The 21,085-nt window shown below is 51.8% G+C and overlaps 1 protein-coding gene across 5 annotated transcripts in view; it reads right to left on the reverse strand.

Annotated features, from left to right (window-relative positions):
• The window catches only part of IGF2R (insulin like growth factor 2 receptor), a 96,239-nt gene that overhangs the window by 60,910 nt on the left and 14,244 nt on the right, over positions 1 to 21,085 (reverse strand). For all 5 annotated transcript variants that reach the window (XM_059699903.1, XM_059699902.1, XM_059699901.1 and 2 more), the window contains exons 2-4: positions 14,972 to 15,111; positions 4,976 to 5,103; positions 3,089 to 3,187 (exon numbers count right to left, since the gene is read on the reverse strand). In XM_059699903.1, the coding sequence (XP_059555886.1) occupies positions 3,089 to 3,187; positions 4,976 to 5,103; positions 14,972 to 15,111 (367 nt within the window). The remainder of the gene's footprint in view (positions 1 to 3,088; positions 3,188 to 4,975; positions 5,104 to 14,971; positions 15,112 to 21,085) is intronic.

The following is a 21,085-nucleotide window of genomic DNA, read 5'->3' on the forward strand; positions in this document are numbered from 1 at the left end:
AATTAAAATAAAGGTCTCCCTGCAGGCTGTCACCGGACCCCAGGACAGTGGTCACAGCGTTCCTAATCCTGCGAATCTGACGGGTGCCGGTCCCCAGCACGTTCACACAGACACCAACTCGAGAGGGTCAGAATGGAGGCGGGGCACCTCCCCAGCGACAAAATGAAAGCCTGTGAAAGCCAGGGGGCCGCGGCCCAGGCGGGGGGAAGGCAAGACGGCCACGTGTGCAAGGACTCGCCGTCCTGGACGGGCTCGAGGGATCCCAGTGAGAAGCAGGCGCTCAGACCCCCGCTCCAGGCAGCCAGCCACCGCTGGCCGGCGCGCGGGCCAGGAAGGAATTGCGGGCCCGCCCAGCTCTGCGCCCACAGAACTGGAGTGCGCGTCGGAAAACAGCCGGGCTCCTGGGGAAAGGCCTCCCACTTCCTGCCCCACGGAGCAAAGCAATGGAGACATTCATGAGAGCAGGAACGCGGCCGCCGGGGGAGGGGCGGCCGGCCCCCGCTCCGCACACTGAGTGGACCTTGTTCGCGCCGTATGTTAACCGGGCTTGTGTGGCTGCTGAGTTCTGAGTCCCCTGTGTTCCCCGGAGTGCTAGGGTAGGGGGCGTCCGCCCGGGGTCCTTTAGAGAAATTACCATCGGAAAAAAAACCCTCCCAGGGCCACTGAACGGGCCCAGAGTGGTCGTGCTAAAGGCAGCCGAGCACTGCCGTCAGAGCAACACAAACAAAGAAACCAGGAAATATGAGTGAGGTGTGGACATCATGGCGACAGCAACCCTAGACTGAGCGCGGATTTCTTGTTTAAGAAATGCCGGGTGCTGTACGCAGGCAGATAAGCACAACCCATGGACACAGAGAATAGGGGGGCGAAGGTATGTGCTGGGGGGTGGGAGCAGCCGGGGAGAGGTCAATGGGGGGAAAAGGAGACAAACCTAAGACTTTCAACAATAAAGAATTTAAGTTGAAAGAAAAAAGAGAGAAGAAATGCTGAGTTTTAACCATTTTTGGAGTCACACCACAGCCGGTCGGCGTAATCCTTCCCCCAGAGGCAGAGTAGAGCGGGTGTGCTCGACTGTCACCCGGGAGCGCTTGTGACCGGGGCGGCCGCATGCTCTTCGGGCCCTCCCTCTAAGGTGCCGGCACAGGGGGCAGAAAGGAGTTCAGGTCGTGAGCAGGGACGCGGCCTCCGGACCTTGAGTCCACGGGCCCCTGAAAGCAAGCAGCCTTTCAAAACGCAAGGAATTCCTCCTGCGTGGCCCCCACGGGCCTCCCTGCCTGGGAACGGGAGGGATCACGCCCAGCTGCCACCCAGCCCCAGAGACAGCAGAGCGCAGACTGCAACGTCTCTCCTGCACCTTCAGATCCACTTCGAAGAGAAATTAAATGTCACTGTTTTGAGAAAAAACAGCTGGCCCTCCCCCCTCCGCCCCAAAGAACAATTTAGAGCAGGGCACCCGTCTGCTGCACAGGCCACAGAGTAAACATGCCAGGCTCGCGTCACGTAGGCCTCTGCCCTGCATTCTTCTCTGTCTCTTTACAGCCTATAAAACGGGAGGCCATTCTCCGCTCCGGGCTGTACAAACAGACCGGCAGGGCTGGGCCCGGGCGGCTGTGTGACTTCCCGCCGCCGCACCAGGCAGAGGGGAGACAAACTGCTTCTTATTTCTTTCTTTAGCGCGGGAAGGCGCTTTCCCCAGGTGGTGGGAGACGCCGCCGCCAGCTCAGGAGAGCGAGGAAGAGGCCGCACCGCCGGGCAGGAAAACAGCCTCGCTGGCAGGCGGGGGCGTCGGGGCCCCGCGGGGGCTCGAGGGGCCGGGGAGGTGCAGGTCTCCGGGAAGAGCAGGCAGCTACCCTGCAGCCCCGACAGGCTCCTCCCGCCACGCACTGTATGCTGGCAAACTGCTCGCCCTCCATTTTACGATTGAAAGTGTAAACCTGACACCGTTCCTCAATGTCGGTGACATTTCATGGGCCTTATTCCCTTTCACACTTGAAGCTTTTCTGCACTGAGCCTCCTCCGGCTCCTCCGCAAGGCAGCGTGGCCTCTTGCACGCCGCGTGAGACTGTCCTCTTTCCCGACTGCCCGTGTGAAAGGCCTGCGATCACTCAGCACTCATCATGTCACTGGTTTTACTTTTTAAAAACGAATGTACCTCTTTTCGCCCTTCTGGAACGATGCGGCATTAAGCCATCAGTGAAAACAACTCCCACTGCTCAGTCCCCCGCTCCTAAGACTTTGAACTCAACCCTTCAGAACAGAAAACTAATGGCGAAAAGTGAGAATAACCAGCCCACGAACACCGCTGTCCAGGCGAGCACGGGTCCGACCCGGTGGCGGGAGGAGTGAAGCAGAAAGAGAGTGCTACCCACTCCCCGCTCCTCCGTGACCAGGGAAAGCCACGCGGTGGAGCCACCTTCGGAGGCCCTAGTCTAGGGAACAGGATACTTCGGGGATCAACAAGAATGACCTGACCGGGCCGGCCGGTGTGCTCAGTGGTGAGCGTCAGTCCATGAACCAGGAGGTCACTGTTGGATTCCCGGTCAGGGTGCATGCCTGAGTTGCGGGCTCAATCCCCGGTAGGGGATGTACAGGAGGCAGCCGATCAATGATTCTCTCTCATCATTAATGTTTCTATCTCTATCTCCCTCTCGCCTCCTTTCTGAAATTAAATTTTTTTTTAGTTTATTTTAAAATTTATTTTTTTTAAAGAATGATCTGACCAAGAAAGAACGGAAGGAACGGTAAGCCATCCAGTCTCCGAGGTGAGCTGGCCAAGACCTGGAGGGCTCAGGACGCCTGGCCGGGAGCCACCATCCAGCAGCGCCCCCAGAGCTCCAGGGGGAGACGGCCCTGGAGGCATCGTGAACACACTGCACCCCACTCCACCGAGTCACTTAGGTACTGAGTTGCACGGCACCAGAAACCAGGAACGAACCTGCTTGCAGGGGTGGGCCATTCCATTCCTGTGGGATGCTGAGAGCCCTGTCCTAAGCGGGGAACCACTCAGCACAATATTAACAACTAAACCAGTATTTCAGGTCTGAAGGGTCCCAGAATGTTCTTTCCAAGCATGTAACCTTGAGGTTACCTCTTTCTTCGCTTTGAACGTGTCTTTCTTGCAGGCTGCGGAAGTCCTCCACTCGAAGTAGTGCACACAGTCTGCAGCAGCGACAAACTCGGGAGTGCCCTGTTAAAAATAAAATTAAAAGTCACCCTGCTGCTCACTGTGAAGTTCCCTTCATTAAAGTCAGAAACAGTAAGTGACCGTTTTAAAAGTAGCGACTCGGGGGTGGCGGGAAAACGCAACCGTTTTCAGTTCAACAAGGTCATCACCAAGTTCCCAAACCCAAAAACTCTGAGACAAAAGCTTCATGAAATCACGTTGGAATTTTGGTAGAATCGGGCCAACACTGTTCTACTGCCCCAACTATGCAAGTACAGTAAACTCATGGGAAGCAATCCTCAGAGTCCTGATCCTCTCAAACTCCAAATGTTCTCTTAACCAAATGCCAACAAAATCAAAGCCAGAAAATGTGACCTCATGCTTCCTGTCAGCGAGGGAGGAGGCCCACCCAAGCCCGGCTGAGTTCCTACGCCAGCCTCGCTTCAGCCGCTCCCCCCCCACCCCACCCCCGAACGCCTGGACCCGGGTAGACTCCAAACTTAGCCACAGCGCTGCCGGGCGGTACCTGACCCGGCGGGAATTTACCTCTACACACCCATGTGCAAATCTGGAGTTCGCCACAATTCTGGTTCTGTTATGGCGAACACAGAATTCTTGAAGGAAATCAGTTAAAATTAAAACAGGAGCTAGCATATTCGGTAACACAGACCTCCATATTTCAGAGCACGGCAAACCAACTTTTCTCCCCGTGTTTCAACATGGACAATTGAGAGGCCGGTCCAAACGTAACATGTAAGTTCTATCTTTAAAAAATTCTTGAGATGAGACATTACGGGCCTGAGGATATAACAGGCACAGCAAATTCTAAAATAATATTTTAAAGCAATCTGGTGGCCACATGAGTTTTACTCACCCTGATTTTTCTAAATACTTGGGCGCTTACTCTGATTAGAGAACGTTCATAGGATCTGTATACAAACTGCTTTTCCTAAAAACTAACAATTATTTATTTCAACATGCTCAGTAACCACTAAAGATTAAAATTTTTTAAATCCCATGCAATATAGAGACAGCAAGAACAAATCACACTTTAAACAATTGTGTCCCATTTCAACACTAGGAATACCCAAAAAGGTTGGAAAGCCTACTACCCACTAGCAGAAACTTCTCCTAGATCAGCTATTTCCAACTATTTTCATCTCATGACACACACATAAACGAATTACTAACATTAAGCGGCACACCAAAAAATACATTTTTTGCCGATCTGACAAAAAAAAATCCGTATAATTTTGATTCATTCACGCCGGACGGCTATTGTTGAGCTTTTTTTTATTTGACAATCTAAGGGAAAAGAGGTCAGCGCCCCCAACTAAATAGGTATTGCATGTTTTAAACATTCTGCCGCACACCATTTGAAAACCGCTGTCCTACATAGATGTCCGTCTCTACAGTTTAATGTAAATGAGGAAAGAAAAACATTTTAAAAAATAAACACATTGCCCTAAAAACTATCCAAATAAAATGCTGGGAGAAGAGACTTTAGAAAGAAGAAAAAAAAAATTATGCCTGCAATAAACATTAAACTGTGCTCTGAGTTTAAACACATTAATCACTTTGATTTGTAGTTTTACACAGGATGTGGATCAAGTTTCACTCAAAAGTTGTAACTATAGACTTCGGATTTTTTACTTATTGGTTCTTAATGGCGATGGTGATTTTGGTTGGGGTTTTTATCTTTTGTGCTTTCCATTTTTTTCACTTATTCTCCCTGGAATAACCACTATAGCAAGGCCTCCCAAGGGGCAAACATTTCTAACAAAAGATTATAAAATGCGACCGCGGGCTCACCAAGGTTTTCCCGCAGAGGAAGGTGATGCTGCTCTGGGTTTTGTGACGTGCACGCCGCTCCCCGTCACAGTCCGCTGTTGTGTTGAATTCCAGAAGAGTTCTGGTTGCACTTTTCAGAAGAGAGTCACCTATTCGGAAAGGAAAGAGAATTAACAAGCTATAAAATATTCACCACCATAAAGCTATCTCCAAGCAAAAGCGGTGCTATCACTCATCTGAAAGTTTACAAACTTACAAACTATCCTTTCCCCAGAATTCTGCATCCCAGGAATGGCATCTTATCCACCCAGCTGTTCAAGCCCCAAACACATTACATTGAGTCCTACCTTTCTCTCTACCACATTCAACACATCGGAAAGTTCTACTGGTTCTACCTCCATCTCAAATCCACCCACATCCCTCCATCGCTGTTACTACTAAAACCACTCTCATCTCTCACCAGCTCTAGCCTAAGTGGTCCCCTTACCTCCACTCTTGTCTTGTCCCTCACCATCCTCGACCCCATCCATCTAGCACCAGTGTGATCATCAAGAATGAATTTTAGAACCTATTACTCGGCCACTAATATTCTTCAATAACTTCCCATATGTGCTATAAATCAAAATTCTTTAGAATGGCTCACAAGTTGAGTAATAATGTCTTAGTTGGCCTGGGACATTACTGTAATAATCAAAAATAAAAAAATATACATAGTATTAACCATTTGCCTGCCATAAGCGTCTATAGACCAACTTTAAAATCATTTTTTGTGCGAATTTTCAACTGAAAGTACTCAAGAACACCCGAATTGAAATATATTTATTTTTATAATATTCATTGCAAATTGATTTTTTTAAATTAAATTCAAAATATCGTGGTGTGTGGGGATGGTTTCCGTTTTGGACGCATGGCAGTTAACTGGTTAATATGATGGTAGTTGGCATAGAAACAGATAAACTGACAAATAGACTAGAACATAGGAGAGACATTTGTGCAAATCAAACTTTAATATATCATCAATGGGCAAAGAAGAGGATATTCAACAAATGGAACTGGAAACAAAATGGCAATCCATATAAAAAAAAGATAAAATAGGATCACTACCTACCACCATATGCAAAAATAAACTCTAAATGGGTTAAAGATGTAAACATCAAACACCAAACTTTCAAATTTTTAGTAGAAAATATAGTTAGCCATCTTTTATATCTTAATGAGAGAAAATAACACTAAATAGCATTGACTATAAAAAACTGGTAAATTTGTTACTAAATTTAAAATTTTATATTCATCAAAAATAGCTTAACAAAAGAAACAAGTTATAAACTGGGAGATACACAGAGCTGGCAAAGAACTGACATCTAGAATATATATATAATCACAAAGACCAACAAATTTATAAATCTAGGGAATAAAGGAAATGAATGACCTGACAGAACACAAAAAGAGAGTGTTTTTTTCAGACCCACAACTAGTCAAGATATGATGAATTTTAATATCAAAAGCAAAGAGAAAAATCTAAACCTTCTAGGCAGAAAGAATAAGTCATATGACTAAACTCAATATAAAATGGACAGGACATATTCAGACAGAAGGAAACACATCAATAAATACATGAAGATGTAGAACATCACTGGTGAACAAGGAATTGCTAATCGAGACCACATGGCATGCCAATTTCAGCAATTCCATTGACAAAAATTAAATACCAAGCATTGGAGGAGATACAGTGGAGAGCTCTCCTATGTTGTGTGGAAGTGTAAACTGGTATGACCACTTCGGAAGTCAGTTTGGCATCATGCCCTAAAATTGAATTTTCATATACCCTATGACCTAGCTATTCAACTCTCAGGCATATACCTAAGAGAAAACCATGCACTCTCATAGCAGGAAACAAGTGAAAGAACAACTTGTGTATTTCACACTAGCAATCACCTGGAAACAACCCAAATGCCCCTCAACAGAAGAGCAGATTAAACTTGGTAGGGCCACACAACATTGCATAGGGGTCACAGGGAATAAACCACAGTGAGAGATGACAATATAGCTGATTTTCAGCAACACAATACTGTTACCATTCGAGTCCCCAAAAAGTTGAAAACCTCACGTATACACACACCCAGACTGGGGGATGGGGAATGAGGAAGGGAGGAAGAGAACGGACAAATTTTTAAATACAAATGTGGGCTGATGGTCACTCCCAGTCATTGGTTTGATTCCGATCAAGGGCACATGCTGGGATTGCAGGCCCAGTGGGGGGCGTGCAGGAGGCAGCCAATCAATGATTCTCTCTCATCACTGATGTTTCTATCTCTCCCTCTCCCTTCCTCTCTAAAGTCAATAAAAATATATTTTTTAAAAAATTAAATTAAAAGGTTAGCCCTCGGATTACTGGTAAGTGCATACCATGAACGCAGGAGTATAATTCAATTCAATACATACAGCTGAGGTCTTTTTAAAAAAAGGAGAGGGGGTAAAATGATGATGCCAACTGGGAAGAGGCCATGGTTTCAGAGCTGCGACAGCGGCGCGCTGACATGACAGCGCAGCGGTTCTTTGTCCTGCCCGCCTGCGCGCCGGCGTCTGCGGGAGGGAGACTCGGAGGTCTGTCCGCTCAACCCTTTTCTCGGCAAAAGGACGCAGAAACCCCGCCGCAGCGCCGGGACCGTGGACAGCGCCCGAACCGTGGACAGCGCCCGGACCGTGGACAGCGCCCGGACCGTGGACAGCGCCCGTGGACAGCGCCCGAAGCCCCGCCCACAGTGGGCGTGTCTGGGACCGGGCGATGGGGCGGGGCTTCCGGGCGCCCCCGCAGCCCAGCGCTGCAGGAGACGCGGAGGCGGCGGCGGAAAGCGGTGCGCTGCGGCCACAAGAGGGCGCGCACGGGCCGGCACCCCCCCATCTTAAGACCCTCCCCCACACTGCAGTCCCCCCATACCGCAGCCCGTTCCGGCCCTGTGCCCAGAGCTCCTGGGGGCTCCTCATAACTGCGGGCCCATCCTGAAAAGGGAAGGAGAAGGGCCCTGGCCTCGGGCCGAGAGGGATCCGGCCGAGCTCTGCCGCCGCGGCGCGAGGCACCGGCATCCCTCAGCACCAGGCCCCATCGGCATTGCGCCAGCCCATCCATCTCGTCTTCCTCCTCTGCCCGCTCCGCCTGGCGGCCGAGACCGGCTGCCGCCCAGGGCACACGAGGAGAGGCCGCAGCGCAGCGCACCGCGGCACGCAACCGCGGCAAACCACCGCGGCAACCGGCCAGCCAGGCCATCCTCCCCGGACGAGAGCCGGGCGAGGACTGCGGGGCGGCGGCCAGCACGCCAGGCCCACGGCCAGCTCCCGAGGACGGCGCCAAATGGGCTGGGTCGCGCTCGCCGGGCCCGTCAGACCGCGCCGGGTCCTCCAGACCTCGCGCAGGGCCCGCCAGGCCACGTTCTCCAGGCCGGGTCCGCCAGGCCAGAACGCACTGGCGGGGCCCCGGCCGATCGGAGCGCGCGAGTTCCAGGCCGCGCTCGCCAGGGCGCTTCCTCCAGCCCAGGCTGCGCGCGCCAGGCCCGCCCGACCACGGTCTCCAGGCCGAGCCCGCCAGGCCAGGCCGCGCTCGCCCAGGCCCGCCGGGCCGCACCGAGTCCTCCAGATCCCGATCGCCAGGCCGGGTCCGCCAGACCGCGCTGGGTCCTCCAGACCGCGCGCTGGGTCCGCCAGACCGCGCGCTGGGCCCGCCGAACCGCGCGCTGGGCCCGCCGGACCGCGCCAGGCCCACCCGACCGCGGGCGCCAGGTCCTCCTCACCACGCTCTCCAAACCGGGCCCACCCGAGCAGGCCGCGCCCGCTGGGCCCGCCAGACCAGGCCGCGCTCGCCGGGCCCGCCAGATCGCGCCGGGTCCTCCAGAGCGCGCCCGGCCGCGCGCGCCCGGTCCTCCCGACCGCGGTCTCCAGGCCGGGCGCTCCCCACCAGATCCCGAGCTCCCGGCCCAGCAGACGGCGCTCTCCAGGCCGGGTCAGCCAGAGCAGGCCGAGCTCTGCAGGCCAGGCCGCGTCGGGTCCTACAGACCCTGCGTACCGGACCCGCCAGGCCGCGCTCTCCAGGGCCCACCAGGCCTCGCCGTGTCCTCCCGACCGCGCTCTCCAGGCCCGCTCCGCCAGACCAGGTCGAGCTCGCCCGGCCTCATCAGGGCCGGCCGCACTGGCAGGGCCCCCCGAGACTAGACCGCTCCGGCTCCTCCAGGCCCCGCTCTCCTGGCCGGGCCCCGCCGAGCAGGATGCGCGCGCCGAGCCCGCCGTCCCGCGCGCTGCAGGACGGGCCCGCCAGGCCGCGCCGCGTTCGCCTGGGCCCGCCAGACCCGTCCGCGCCCGCCGGCCCCGCCCGGCCGTGGCAGGTCCGCCAGGCGGCGGGCTCCAGCAGGCCCGGGCCGCCCGATCGCGCCGGCTCCGCCAGGTCGCGCGCTGGATCCACCAGACCACGCTCGCCGTCCCGAGCCCTGCAGGCCGCGCTCGCCCGGGCCCGCCAGACCAGGCCGCGCTCGCCGGGACCCTCCAGACCGAGCCACGCTCTGCCAGCCAGGCCTCGCCAGATCCTCCCGACCCTGCGCACCAGGGGACCTCCCAGGCCGCGCTCGCCAGTCCCCGCCCGGCCGGGCCACGCTCTGCCAGCCAGGCCTCGCCGAGTCCTCCAGACCCTGCGCCCCAGGCCGCGCTCGCCCGTCCCCGCCAGGCCGCGCCGGGTCGTGCAGACCCTGCGCGCCAGGCCGCGCTCCCCGGAGCCCAGCCGGCCGAGCCTCGTCTGCCACCCCAGGCGCCCCCGGCCGAGCCCAGCCGAGCTCGCTACCCGGCCTCGCTGAGGCTGCTGGGCCTCGTGATCCCGCCTCCGGGGCCGACCAGCGGGCGGCCGCGGCGCCCCGCCAACTCCTCCCGCAGGGCTGGCCAGGCGGGCGCGCAGCCCTCGCCGCGCTAGGCAGCTGTGCTCAGCAAGGCTCCCGAGCGGGGCTTCCTGGCTGCCCACCTCCCATCTTGACTGTGTCGTGTCCTTCAAAGTGGACTGTCACATGCTGTGTCACCAAATTGAGAAAGAATCCCCTCTCCCGTGGTCTCCCCTCCAAGCTACTGCCTCCGTGTTCTGCTCTCTAGCAACAACACCCCTGAAAAGAGATTTCTATTCTTGCTACCACCGGTGACCCCCACCCCGATACTCCCCTTCGTCCCCTGCACTGGCTGTTCCCCAAGAGGCACAAGACTCACTCCCTCGGCTCCCAGTCTTTGCTTCAATGTGGCTTTTCTCGGCAGCAGGTTCCCGAGCTAATATGCCTGAGCACATACACGCCCCTGAGACCGCCAGCGCTGACTCTCTCCTTCCCTCTGTTTCTACAGAACTCATCACATTCCAATACCCGACTGAGCCCTTGTGGTTTTGTGTGTGTAAGTTCCATGAGAAAAGGGGTTTGTGTCTGTTTTAGTGACTGATTCATTCAAGTATTTGTTTCTTCAAATAAATGAATATTAAGTGTCGGTTGTTTTTACATATTTTATTTATATATCTGGGAATTAACCAAGGAAATCAGAATAAAACAATTTATTGAACTGCCCCATACAGGTAGGCTGTCCCAGCATAGTATTTATCACAGCACTACAAAAAAAAATCTGTACAGAAATCTCTGTACAGTACTAATTCCTCTATTGGTAAGATTTGCAAAAGTAGGTTATAGGAATATATTTTAAAATTTAGCAGAAATTGCTAGACTATCGGGAGAGACCATAAATGGGACAAAAACATGAGTTGTATCTAAAACTCAACCAGGTATCTTAAATGTCCAATAGAATTACATGATTTTACCAAAAAAAAAATATATATATATATATATACACACACACATATACATATATATATATATATATATATATATACACACACACATATATATATATGTGGGCCTTAAGAAGAAAAGAATATATTTTCACATCTTAATAACCAGTGATACAAAATTCAATCCAGTGATCAGGCTGGGTGGGGTGGTGGGAGATTCCTGAGGCTGCACATGGGAGTCACAGCATAGGTACCACCTGAAGTCGGCCAGGCTCCTGAGTAAATGATGTCACTGGACACAGCGCCTACAACCAGACGGATTCCCTGTGTCCTACATCCAGGTCCCCAACAAGAAGGCAGCCAGAATCCCAGGCTCTGATGGTGAGTAACCGCAATTAACATTCTTCCCTCGTGGGCACATTACCTGTTAAATGGGCTGGTTACGGGCTTTCAGTGGTGGATATATAGCTTCTAACCCTTAGATTAAATTAAAACCACAGTATTAATATTTAGGATGTTGGGAAGAACGTGAACACCTTTGGTGTTTTTCCATACTTGCAATGTTTAATGTTATAACTCTAACTCAAAGGTTGTAACGAGCAACTCCTTTAGACTAATTGTATTAGACTAAGAATTTTAGGCTCATCCTATTTAAAAGTTTAAAGTGTTACATTTTTAAGAATTATTATTAGTGCTTAAGGTTTCATGGTCAGATCACACTTTCAAAGGAAATCAAATATATAAGACGTAAAAGTCATTTTAAAATGTGGTGAAGGTGACTCATCTAAGTTGTAAATGGAACCAAATGTTGTTTGCAGGCCCCATAAAACCTAGCTGCTCCACTCTGCTAGATTACATATGTAACAGGATCATCTGCTTAAGGAAGAACTAATGTTTGATTTCTTCATCAAAAATAATGTACTATTATTTAAACCAAAGTTGAGGTCTTACTATTCGTTTCTAAGTATAACAGCCCTGTGGGCACTATAAAACTTGCATCAACAATTATCTTCCCTAAAGGGCTGTAGACAACCATTCCACAGCACTATACAAACGTGCCCACGTCTAGGCTCCCTGCCAACGCTGTCTGATGCAACCATTTAAACTTCTGCCAATTTGACTGAAGAAAAGTGAGATTTTTTTTCTTGCTTTGCTTTGCATTTGCACCTGACTTACTAATGAAGTTGCACCGACAATCAGGATTTCCTCTTGGGGAAGTGCCTGCTCTTAGACTTTGCCATTTTTCTCCCAGGTTGTTTGTCTAATTTATTGAGAGAAGATCTTGCCTCCTCTAGATTATATTTCTATTCCCCTAACATTCCACTGTCTTTTTAATTTTAACCGATCTGTCATTCCTGTTACGTGACATGAAGGAGAGGTCTGACACTGTTTGCTAAGAGATAAATACCTGAATTACACCTAAAATTTTGGTTATACATTAAATTCTCATATATATTTGGCTCTATTGCCATCCTAATTCTCCCATTCCTCTGATCTATTGGAAACTCCAGTTTTTGTGCCTGTTCTCAAAATTCACTTTTCCCCCCCTTTCTAGCTAGTTCATAAGTTAGTTTCCAGGAGTTCAGATTTCCCGTCGTGGTTCCCATTTTAGCTCTACAACTGTCTGATGTGCCTCCACGACTCTCCAAACAACACAGCCCCAAATAAGTACAGGCTCCGGGCTGGCCTGTCAGCTCACATTCCCAACCATCAGCCTCTGGCAACCAGCCTCTGGCAAACGGCTTATCTATTTTGGGCTCTCGTGTCCTCATTTATAAAATGAGGGAAATGAAATCACCTACTTCAAAAAAGTTGCTGAATGAATTGAGATTATTTTATTTAAAAACATAACACCTCACACACAGTACACAAGAAACTTAGTTATAAAACAAGTTATAAAGGCAAATTTCGTTACATCCACTGTAAGACACATATCAGCAAAATGAGATCTAATTCAAAACCACCTCTACATGTTAATGTCACCTTCATCCACTCCCACTAGTTTGCTTTCTTGAGCTGAAGGACAGGGCAGTAAGTGCTAGTGCTAAAAGTTCACGGCACCTAGCCTACCTCCTCCCCGTGGGAGTTTGGGAGTTTGGAGCTCTGGGAAAAGCATGTGGTATGTGTCTGGGAGAGCAAACGAGATTGAAAACTGCTGGTTCATATCATCGTCAACCTGTAGCTTAGCTGCTAACTCGTCTAGTTACCTTGAGCCTCTCCTTTAACCAAGCTCTGCTATTCCACTGGGCCCAGCTTTCCAAACTCACATTTTATCAGATCACCTCCCCCATGACCATCACAAATAATCCGCTACCTACCCCGGAATATCACCATGCTCCTGCCTGGCTTCCAAAGCCTATGTAACTTTTCTTTCTTTCTTTCTTTCTTTCTTTCTTTCTTTCTTTCTTTCTTTCTTTCTTCCTTTCTTTCTTTTTTTGTTAATATCAATGGATATTTTTTCCATTGACTTTAGAAAGAGTCGAAGGGGGGGGAGTAGGGAAGAGAGAGAGAAAGAAAAACATCGATGTGAGAGAGCCACCTCAACTGGCTGTCTCCCACACGTACCCCAACTGGGCGGGAACCTGCACCAGGTGCATGCCCATGACCAGAATCGAACCTGCGACCCTTCGGAAGGCAGGCTGAAGCTCTAACCACTTAGCCCACCAGCCAGGGCCAAAGCTTACGGAACTTGGTCATTCTCAAATTTTGTCCCACCACGCCAACCTCACAAATCCTCCTCTGGTGATTTTTCTGCATCTGGGGTTACATTAGACTATAACACAGGACACACGTTCATTAGCCAGAAGCATTACAGTCAAGCATCACAGTGAAAAAGAGAGGAAACCTCTTGTTCCTCTTTCTGAAAACCTGAGTAACGCTGGCACACAGGCCCACTCGGGGCCTCTCCATGAATCATCAAAAGATCCCAGGCAGGAAAACGGCCATCGCACTGCCCGTGTTTTAAGTGTATCACACACAAAAACCTGCCAGGCCCGAGAGTTCTGAACCTGGTGCTCCTCGGGTCTCCGTCCGGGGCCGCCAGCCCCTCGCGCTGTGCTTTCCGTCTAAGTCTCCTCCTGGGAGACAGCGAAACCAAGGGGGGCCCGGCCTCCACCAGCTGACCTTGGAGACCTGACTCTTCTTACTCGAAACCTTTCCATTCAAAACGGCGGGCAGAGCTACCGCGACACCTGCCCCTCCCACGCCAAAGCCTCCCGCGCCACCCCCTCCACAGCCCCTCCCCAGGGGACCCCACCCGTCTAACCGCCGCGGGCATCCATGCCGCCAAGTGCAAGGACCCTGGCACCTGCTGCTCTTCGGTCGGTCCTGAGTCCCTTCATTTAGGCATCGGCCCCTTTCCCTCCTCACCAAGGGAAAGGGGACATGATCCAAAAGGAGGGCACATGGGGCCCCAGGAGAAAGGTCTGCGCGTTTAATGGAGGAATTCCGGCCCTTGGGACCACTCATTTGTTCACGAAAGCCTAAAACCAACGGCCACCGTGGACCCCACGTGAACGCACACTGCCTGAGAATCAAGGGACCCCAGAAGGAAGCAGACATGACACGGGGAAAGGACCCAACAATAGAGGAGATGGGGGGAGGGAGGGAGGGAGGGAGGGAGGGAGGGAGGGAGGGAGGGAGGGAGGGAGAAAAGTGAAGAGAGGGTTTGAGAAAAGCGTGAGAAGGCACAGCCCCATGGGAAACATCCTTCTAGGTCAATAAGTACAAATGTGCATAATTCTTCATAACGATTAACTACATGGGACCCACCAGATCAGCGATTTTCAACCTTTCGCATCTCATGGCACACATTTTAGAATTACTAAAATTTGGCAGCACACCAAAAAATACCTTTTTTTGCCAATCTGACAAAAAAAAAGGGGGGGGGGTATAATTTTGATTCGTTTCCAACCATAGCTTGTCATTTTGTCATTTTTCTATGCCAACCTAAGGAAGGAGAGGTCGGCGCCCCTGACGAGAGCGCCAGGTATTGCATCTTTTCAACACTCTGACGGCTCCCCGGTTGAAAATCGCTGCACTAAATGGAAGACATCTAATCTGACCTCATAGTGGACATTTAAACTGTTATCCCTTTTAACTATGATCAAACATAAAACGTCCATTATAGCTGGACATGTAACTGTGAAGGCAGCTGTACAGTCACCGAGTTATCCTGGCAACGCCGGGAGGTGCACCCAGTGGCGCCAGGCCAGTTCACTCACCCACGGAGCGGTAGCGGCCCGTCTTCAGGTCCTGCATGCAGACGGCACTCGACGCCCCGCACGCGGCAATGGCCACGTTCCCGCAGACGCTGATCTTGTAAAGCATCTGATTTTTGGTATCAACAGCTTCCCAAGTGTAGCTGAAAAGGAAGAAAATATGTCGTTGTCAGGGATCTGCCAACAATTAACCCTCTCTCTGGTTTAACATTCAAGCCTCATTTGCTTTAGGACCACGGAGCCGCCATCAGCCAGATCCCGAAGGCGACTACGTCAAGTTGACCAGAAGCCAGGGCAGAAACCACTAACCACCACCCAGCTCTGCTCCCACCCGCCCTGAAGCCACCTCAAGACTCATCGGTCATCAAAATTCTTAAAATGCTACCATCCACTTAGAGGTATCAACTCAGATAAGTAATTGCTCAAGAATCGTGTTGGTGTAAGACAGGAACCGTTCAAATCACACTGGAATGCTGGAAAGCCAAAGAGTGTTTTCTACTTTGTTTATTTTACTTAAAAACTAGTTGTGGCATGAAAGCCGGTTCTACTTCTGGTTTTACTTTTACAGCTACAGCTCAGATTGAAACTGACAAGACGAAGTCATGTAATGAGTCCACTATCAGATTCAAAATCAGACGTACCCCTAGGTTGGCCCACTGGGACGAGCATTTCACATGCATTGAAACTCGCTGTGCGCACCCTGGCCAGGTGGCTCGGTTGGCTGGAGCGTCAGCCTGTACACGAAAAGATTGTGGATTCGATTCCCAGTCAGGGCACATACCTAGGTTGTAGGTTCAACCTCTCTCCCTCTCTCTCTCCTCTCTCTCTCTCTAAAAATCAATTTAAAAAACATATCCTCGAATGAGAATTTTTTTTAAAAAAAAAAAAAACACCTCATTGTATGTTCAAACCTCTGGCAAAGTGGCTCTTGAGTTAATGAACTGTTAATGAATTGTTAATGAATGAATCTGCATACTAGGGACAAAATAATGGGTGGCCAGTTGTGTCAAAACAATGAGTCTCAATTCTCCACAGAGAGAATGTTCTTCTGTCCATTTGGGAGCCTGGGGGTCATTTCCTCAGGGTAGAGACAGAAAGGGAGGCATGTGGCTGGACGTCCCCTGCAGAATGCGGCTGTCTGTTACCAAAACTGGTGAAAGGGAAAGGGAGCACCTGGGAGCCGCCTAGCTCCGTGGTCAGCAAACTGCGGCTAGCGAGCCACCTGCGGCTCTTTGGCCCCTTCGTGTGGCTCTTCCTAAGCCTGAGGAGGACCCTAATTAAGTTAATAACAATGTACCTACCTATATAGTTTAAGTGTAAAAATTTGGCTCTCAAAAGAAATTTCAATCGTTGTCCTGTTGATATTTGGCTCTGTGGACTAATGAGTTTGCCGTCCACTAGCCTAGCTGGCCTGCCCAGGAGCTGCTGGAGGTCAGACTCATCAGTGTCAGTGTTTGCTCCCCACACAGCGCCCCTGGACGATAGGCACTCCCTCAGAGAGGGCGCGGCCCACTCCCCAGATACCCTCCCCCACGCGTAGGGACCAGGGCTGGGCAGAACACACCAGGCAACACCCCTCCAGCCCAGAAGCCCATCCGGCAACGGAGGAACCCCACAGTGGGGTTGGTGGCAGCAAAAAGCCCCGCGTTCTCCTGCACATAGGTGTGGGGCCTGGTCACACACCCCGCCACAGAGCCCGGGGGAGGGAAGCACACAGGAGCGGTCAGGCAGGGTGGCGGGCTGCCTCTTCCTCCCCCAGTTCAGCGGCCCCTGCACTGGTAGAACCCTGAAAAACAGGCTGGTGTGCTTGTCAAGTGCCTGCCCCGGGGTGACGGCGGCTGGAAAGCAGGTGCCATTGAACCCCCTTCCACACCAGGAACAGAGCTGGCTACCTCCTACCGTCGGAGGGCTGGCCAGAGGAGAAAATAGCCGTTACCAGGCAGCAGAAAGTCATCAACAAAGCCTGTTCCCTTTGACCTTCATTAACCTCTTTCCTTTGCCGCACCAAATGTTCCCTAGGACTGCAGGGGTACTGAGTACAGCACAGGTACTGAGTACAGCAGAGTACTGAGTACAGCAGTGATCAAATCAGACCCAAAAGCCCTTGCCCTCCTGGGGTCTATTCCAGTTGAGAACAGAAAACAAGACAAATACACAGGACGTTCTACCGAGTAGTCAGTGCTGCTGGGACCGAAACAAAGTGGAACCGGCCCAGGAGCCATGTGGACGGGACCTCCTTCCGCGGGCATCTGCCTGAGGCCAATACCAAAAAGGAGCCGCAGACTGAGATGTGGTGGGACGAGGATTCTGCAGAGGGACCGGAGGGACCGGCCGTGGCAAGGCCCCGAGGCTGATGGAAAAGAAAGGCGGCCTGCGGCTAGAGCAGGTGAGGGTGGCAGGTGGTGAGGCCAAGGAGATGGGCCGCCGGCTGCGCCAGGGCCTGCAGATTAAAGGAAGCAGTTTTGCTGTTTTGTTTTGTTTTTTTAAAGGAAGCAGTTTTGACTTTGTACTTGAAGCGAAGAAAGGCCCCTCAAAGAGAAGACCCCATGGATCTTTCCTGAAAGTTGTCAGTGTTTTTATTTGCAGAGCATTAGTAAAACTTGTCTATTAGTCACGGTTAATTTTGGAGACGGCTAGCCTCTTGTCCGGAAGCCAGGACTAAGTTCTCCCCGGACACTGGACAGCCAGCGTGCCCCTCCGCCAGCCTCGCTGAGCTGCTCCACAGCCTGAGTATGCAAGAGAGGGCAGAAAGGCATCATTTCAGAACGAGTTGACTGGTAGGAATAAACTCTAAGGAAATCCACACAGCACCTAAAATGCTATGCAATTCTTTAACAGAAACCCACTGGGGTGTTTGTAGAGATGGTATTTAAGTAAGCGAGCTGTAAAGAGTGGGTGTTTGGGGAGCAGAAAAGAGAAGAAAAAGAGAGAAATGGGGGACACTGTCCTGCTTCTCTGGAAACCAGGGTCCCTAGAAAGAAAAACGGTTGCTCCATTCAATTACACGTCTCTTCTCTGTGTGCATTTCGTATTTGCTTTGTCAAGATTTACCCAAAAGATAAGTGGTTATGGGAGCAGGAAGGGAGGGTCCTAGGTAAGTACTTGAGTGCCGGCTTTTTTCAGGGGGTTGACTGAGCCACTTCGCACAGGGTGGCCCCTCCAGGCCGGCGCCTTCAGTGCCACTCACGCACCCAACCTGCAGCACGTGGGCGCAGTCCTCGGCCGCTTACAGAGGAGGGGAGGGCCACGGCATGTTCCCCACTAGCTACCCTGGCATCTGCAGACCATCAACGCCTGAAGCATCCTGCGTCCAATGGACTTATGTCAGCTTTAAAACAAAAAAACATGCCTATCACCTTCTATCAGGAATAATCCTCTAGTTGCAATAATTTATCTGGAAACTCAGGAAACATTTTCCAGAAACGGCTGTGTAGTCTGGTATGCACCCTAGTTAGATCAAATTATTATCTAGATCTGCTTCTGCTGGTAATAAATACTTTTAAAGACTGTTTCGTAATAAGCTTGGAAGTCATGTAAATATCTGATAGCACTGTTTAAGAAAATTACGTGTTTGGAACCAGATGATCCCAGACTCCTTGCCAGATCAAAGGGCCCAGGCCGAAACCGATCTCTCCACGTATGTGAACACTCAAAGGCAGCACGATCATGTCAGAGAATCGGAAAATGGTCTCAGAAACAATAAAAAAAACGTATTATATACACGAAATAAAACTTAATGATATCTTTAAGGAATAATAAACTTTTGTCCAAGAACTCGTGTGCTAGAAGTGCTCTACCTGAAGTGAGCAGAACACAGCCTGCAGTGCGACTCACGCCACAGCCAGAGGCACAGAGAGTCTGTACCCTGACCTAGACCCAGCCGTGGGGCGTGCGCAAGGAAAGACAAGGGAAAAACAGCAAGAAATGAGACCGACATGTTAGATCAAAATGAAAACTAAGCTGTAACATTAAAATTTAAATTTTTGGCAAGAAACAAACCTCTGGAAGAAAATATTTGCAAGCTGTGTGGAAATGTAATCTGTGCTCAAAAGCACACACGTATGGTTTAAATCTATCTGCTCTCCAGGCAGCTCCTGCAGCGGGGTCGGCAGGAGAGCCGCAGGCGTGTTCTTGAAACACTAACTCCCCGTGTCAGGGTCAAGCCTTCCAAAAGTCACAAGGCTGTCCCCCCTCTTATCTGAGGGGCCCCAGGGAGGTGGGGCCCACAAAGGGGGGGGGGGGAGAAGCAGATGGTCCATGAGAGCCACCACCCAGAAGCCCTGTCCCGGGGCCCAGCCTTGCGAAAGGCAGTTAATATCCTTAAGGGAGCAGCCCAGCCCCAGTCAGAACAGCTCTTCTGGACACAAAACCGTATGTGCGAGAACCTTGGCTTTGAAAATCAGCAAAAGCAAGCAAAATCCTCGTCATTCCACACCTCATCTCCCAGAGTGCCAAATGTACTGAGCCGATGTCGCCTCCCACCCTCAAAAAATCCACATCCATGTCAAAGCAACCCTGACACTGCTAGATGGATGTCCCCTGGACCGCGCGGCCTCACCCCCTGGGGCCGCAGCTCTGGCGCCGGCCCCGCCGGCCTCTCCCACCGTTTAAGGCCAGATCTCGGGGCCCCCGCCGCACCGCCACGCAGGACAGGCAGGCCCACCCGCCCAGGACAAGGACAGGCAGGCACAGAATCAACGCGGGGGAGGAAGGACACCCGCATGGCATCAGCACGTCTTTGGGAGCGAGCATCTCCAGGGCAAAGCCCCCAGGCACTCGCTGCCGTGAGTCGCCTGTCCCAGGGCCCAGCTTTGCGGTCAGCGGCCAAAACGCAGAGGGATCAGGCCAGCCCCTCGTCCAACATCACTCCGTTGGAAGGACGAGGCCAGGAACTAGCCCCTCACTCATGCCCACGCTCAAAGAAGTCTCTTTACCTCTTCAGAAAACATTCTGTTTCAATGACAACACAACACTGAACGTGGCAAAATGTTTTACAGAACTTGAGTCTTGATCTCGTGATGTACACTGATGCCACCGAGGGGACTGGGCACGGGGTGGACCTCGCCGGAGCTGGGTGAGCCCACCGAGGCCGAGCGGTGGCCTCTGCAAGGTCCAGGCTGTCCCGTGTGACCGATCGGCAGGTGATGGACCTGAGCTGGCTCAAGCTCTTCCCCAAGTTTTAAACGTCTGCTCCTTACATCCCCACCCAGTTCTGCTTTCTCTTCTGCACAGCTGAGTGGCCAAATACCAGAGGCAGCAGCACCTTCTGCAACCTCTGCTTCCTCGCCCAGCAGTTCCCATGGGAAGGCCACCCATCCCCTTCTCCCCGGCTGCTCTCGCCTCACTCTGCACCCCAGCTGGCTGAGGCCCCGCTAGGAAGGGACACATCCATGCTGTCCCCATCTCGGACTCACTCTCCTTGAACATGACCACTTAGTGCAGAGAGAGCTGCCCTTCACAAAGCATCCTCAGGAACTCGGAAAGCAGCCCACCAGCAAACCATCAGCTCCAGCAGGGCCCGGGGTTGGGGGCAGAAGTGGTGCCCAAGGAAATCCCTTGAAGGGACCTCAGATTTTAGAGTGATCTGTGCGGCGGAAATACGCCTGGACGTGGACAATTGATTTCGCCCTCCTCGCTGAGCACACAGAAAGCAGAGGACTGTCCGCCCCCGATGATGATCCCACGGCCTCTACCAAGCCCATCGCAGACTTCTGCACTCGGTCCGCATCTGTTCATGGCACGGAGGTTCCGTTTTAACCTCATTTGGTTAAGTTTCATAATATCCTGAAAGGTGCTGGCAGGTCACCAATTAGCAGGAAGCACACAAGCAGCACACTGCCAGCCAAGCCAGAGACAGGAAGGCGCTTCGACCTTCCCAGCGTTGCTCCAGCAAATGCCACACCGAGCGCCATCCTGGTCCAGGCTCAGCAGCCGCGGGCAGCCCTGCAGGGCAGTCCGCGTGGCCAACACAGCCGCCCGGAGCCCCGAGCCTCACGGAGACGTGCAGAGCCGTCTCCACCAGACCACACCTCTGTGAACGTGTCCAGAGAACGAGGAAATTCTAAAGAAAAAGCTAGAGGGGTACAACTGGACAATCCCTTTTTTAAAAACGTTACA

The sequence above is a fragment of the Myotis daubentonii genome, chromosome 6 (assembly GCF_963259705.1).
Source record: "Myotis daubentonii chromosome 6, mMyoDau2.1, whole genome shotgun sequence".
In the NCBI taxonomy this organism is placed as follows: domain Eukaryota; kingdom Metazoa; phylum Chordata; class Mammalia; order Chiroptera; family Vespertilionidae; genus Myotis; species Myotis daubentonii.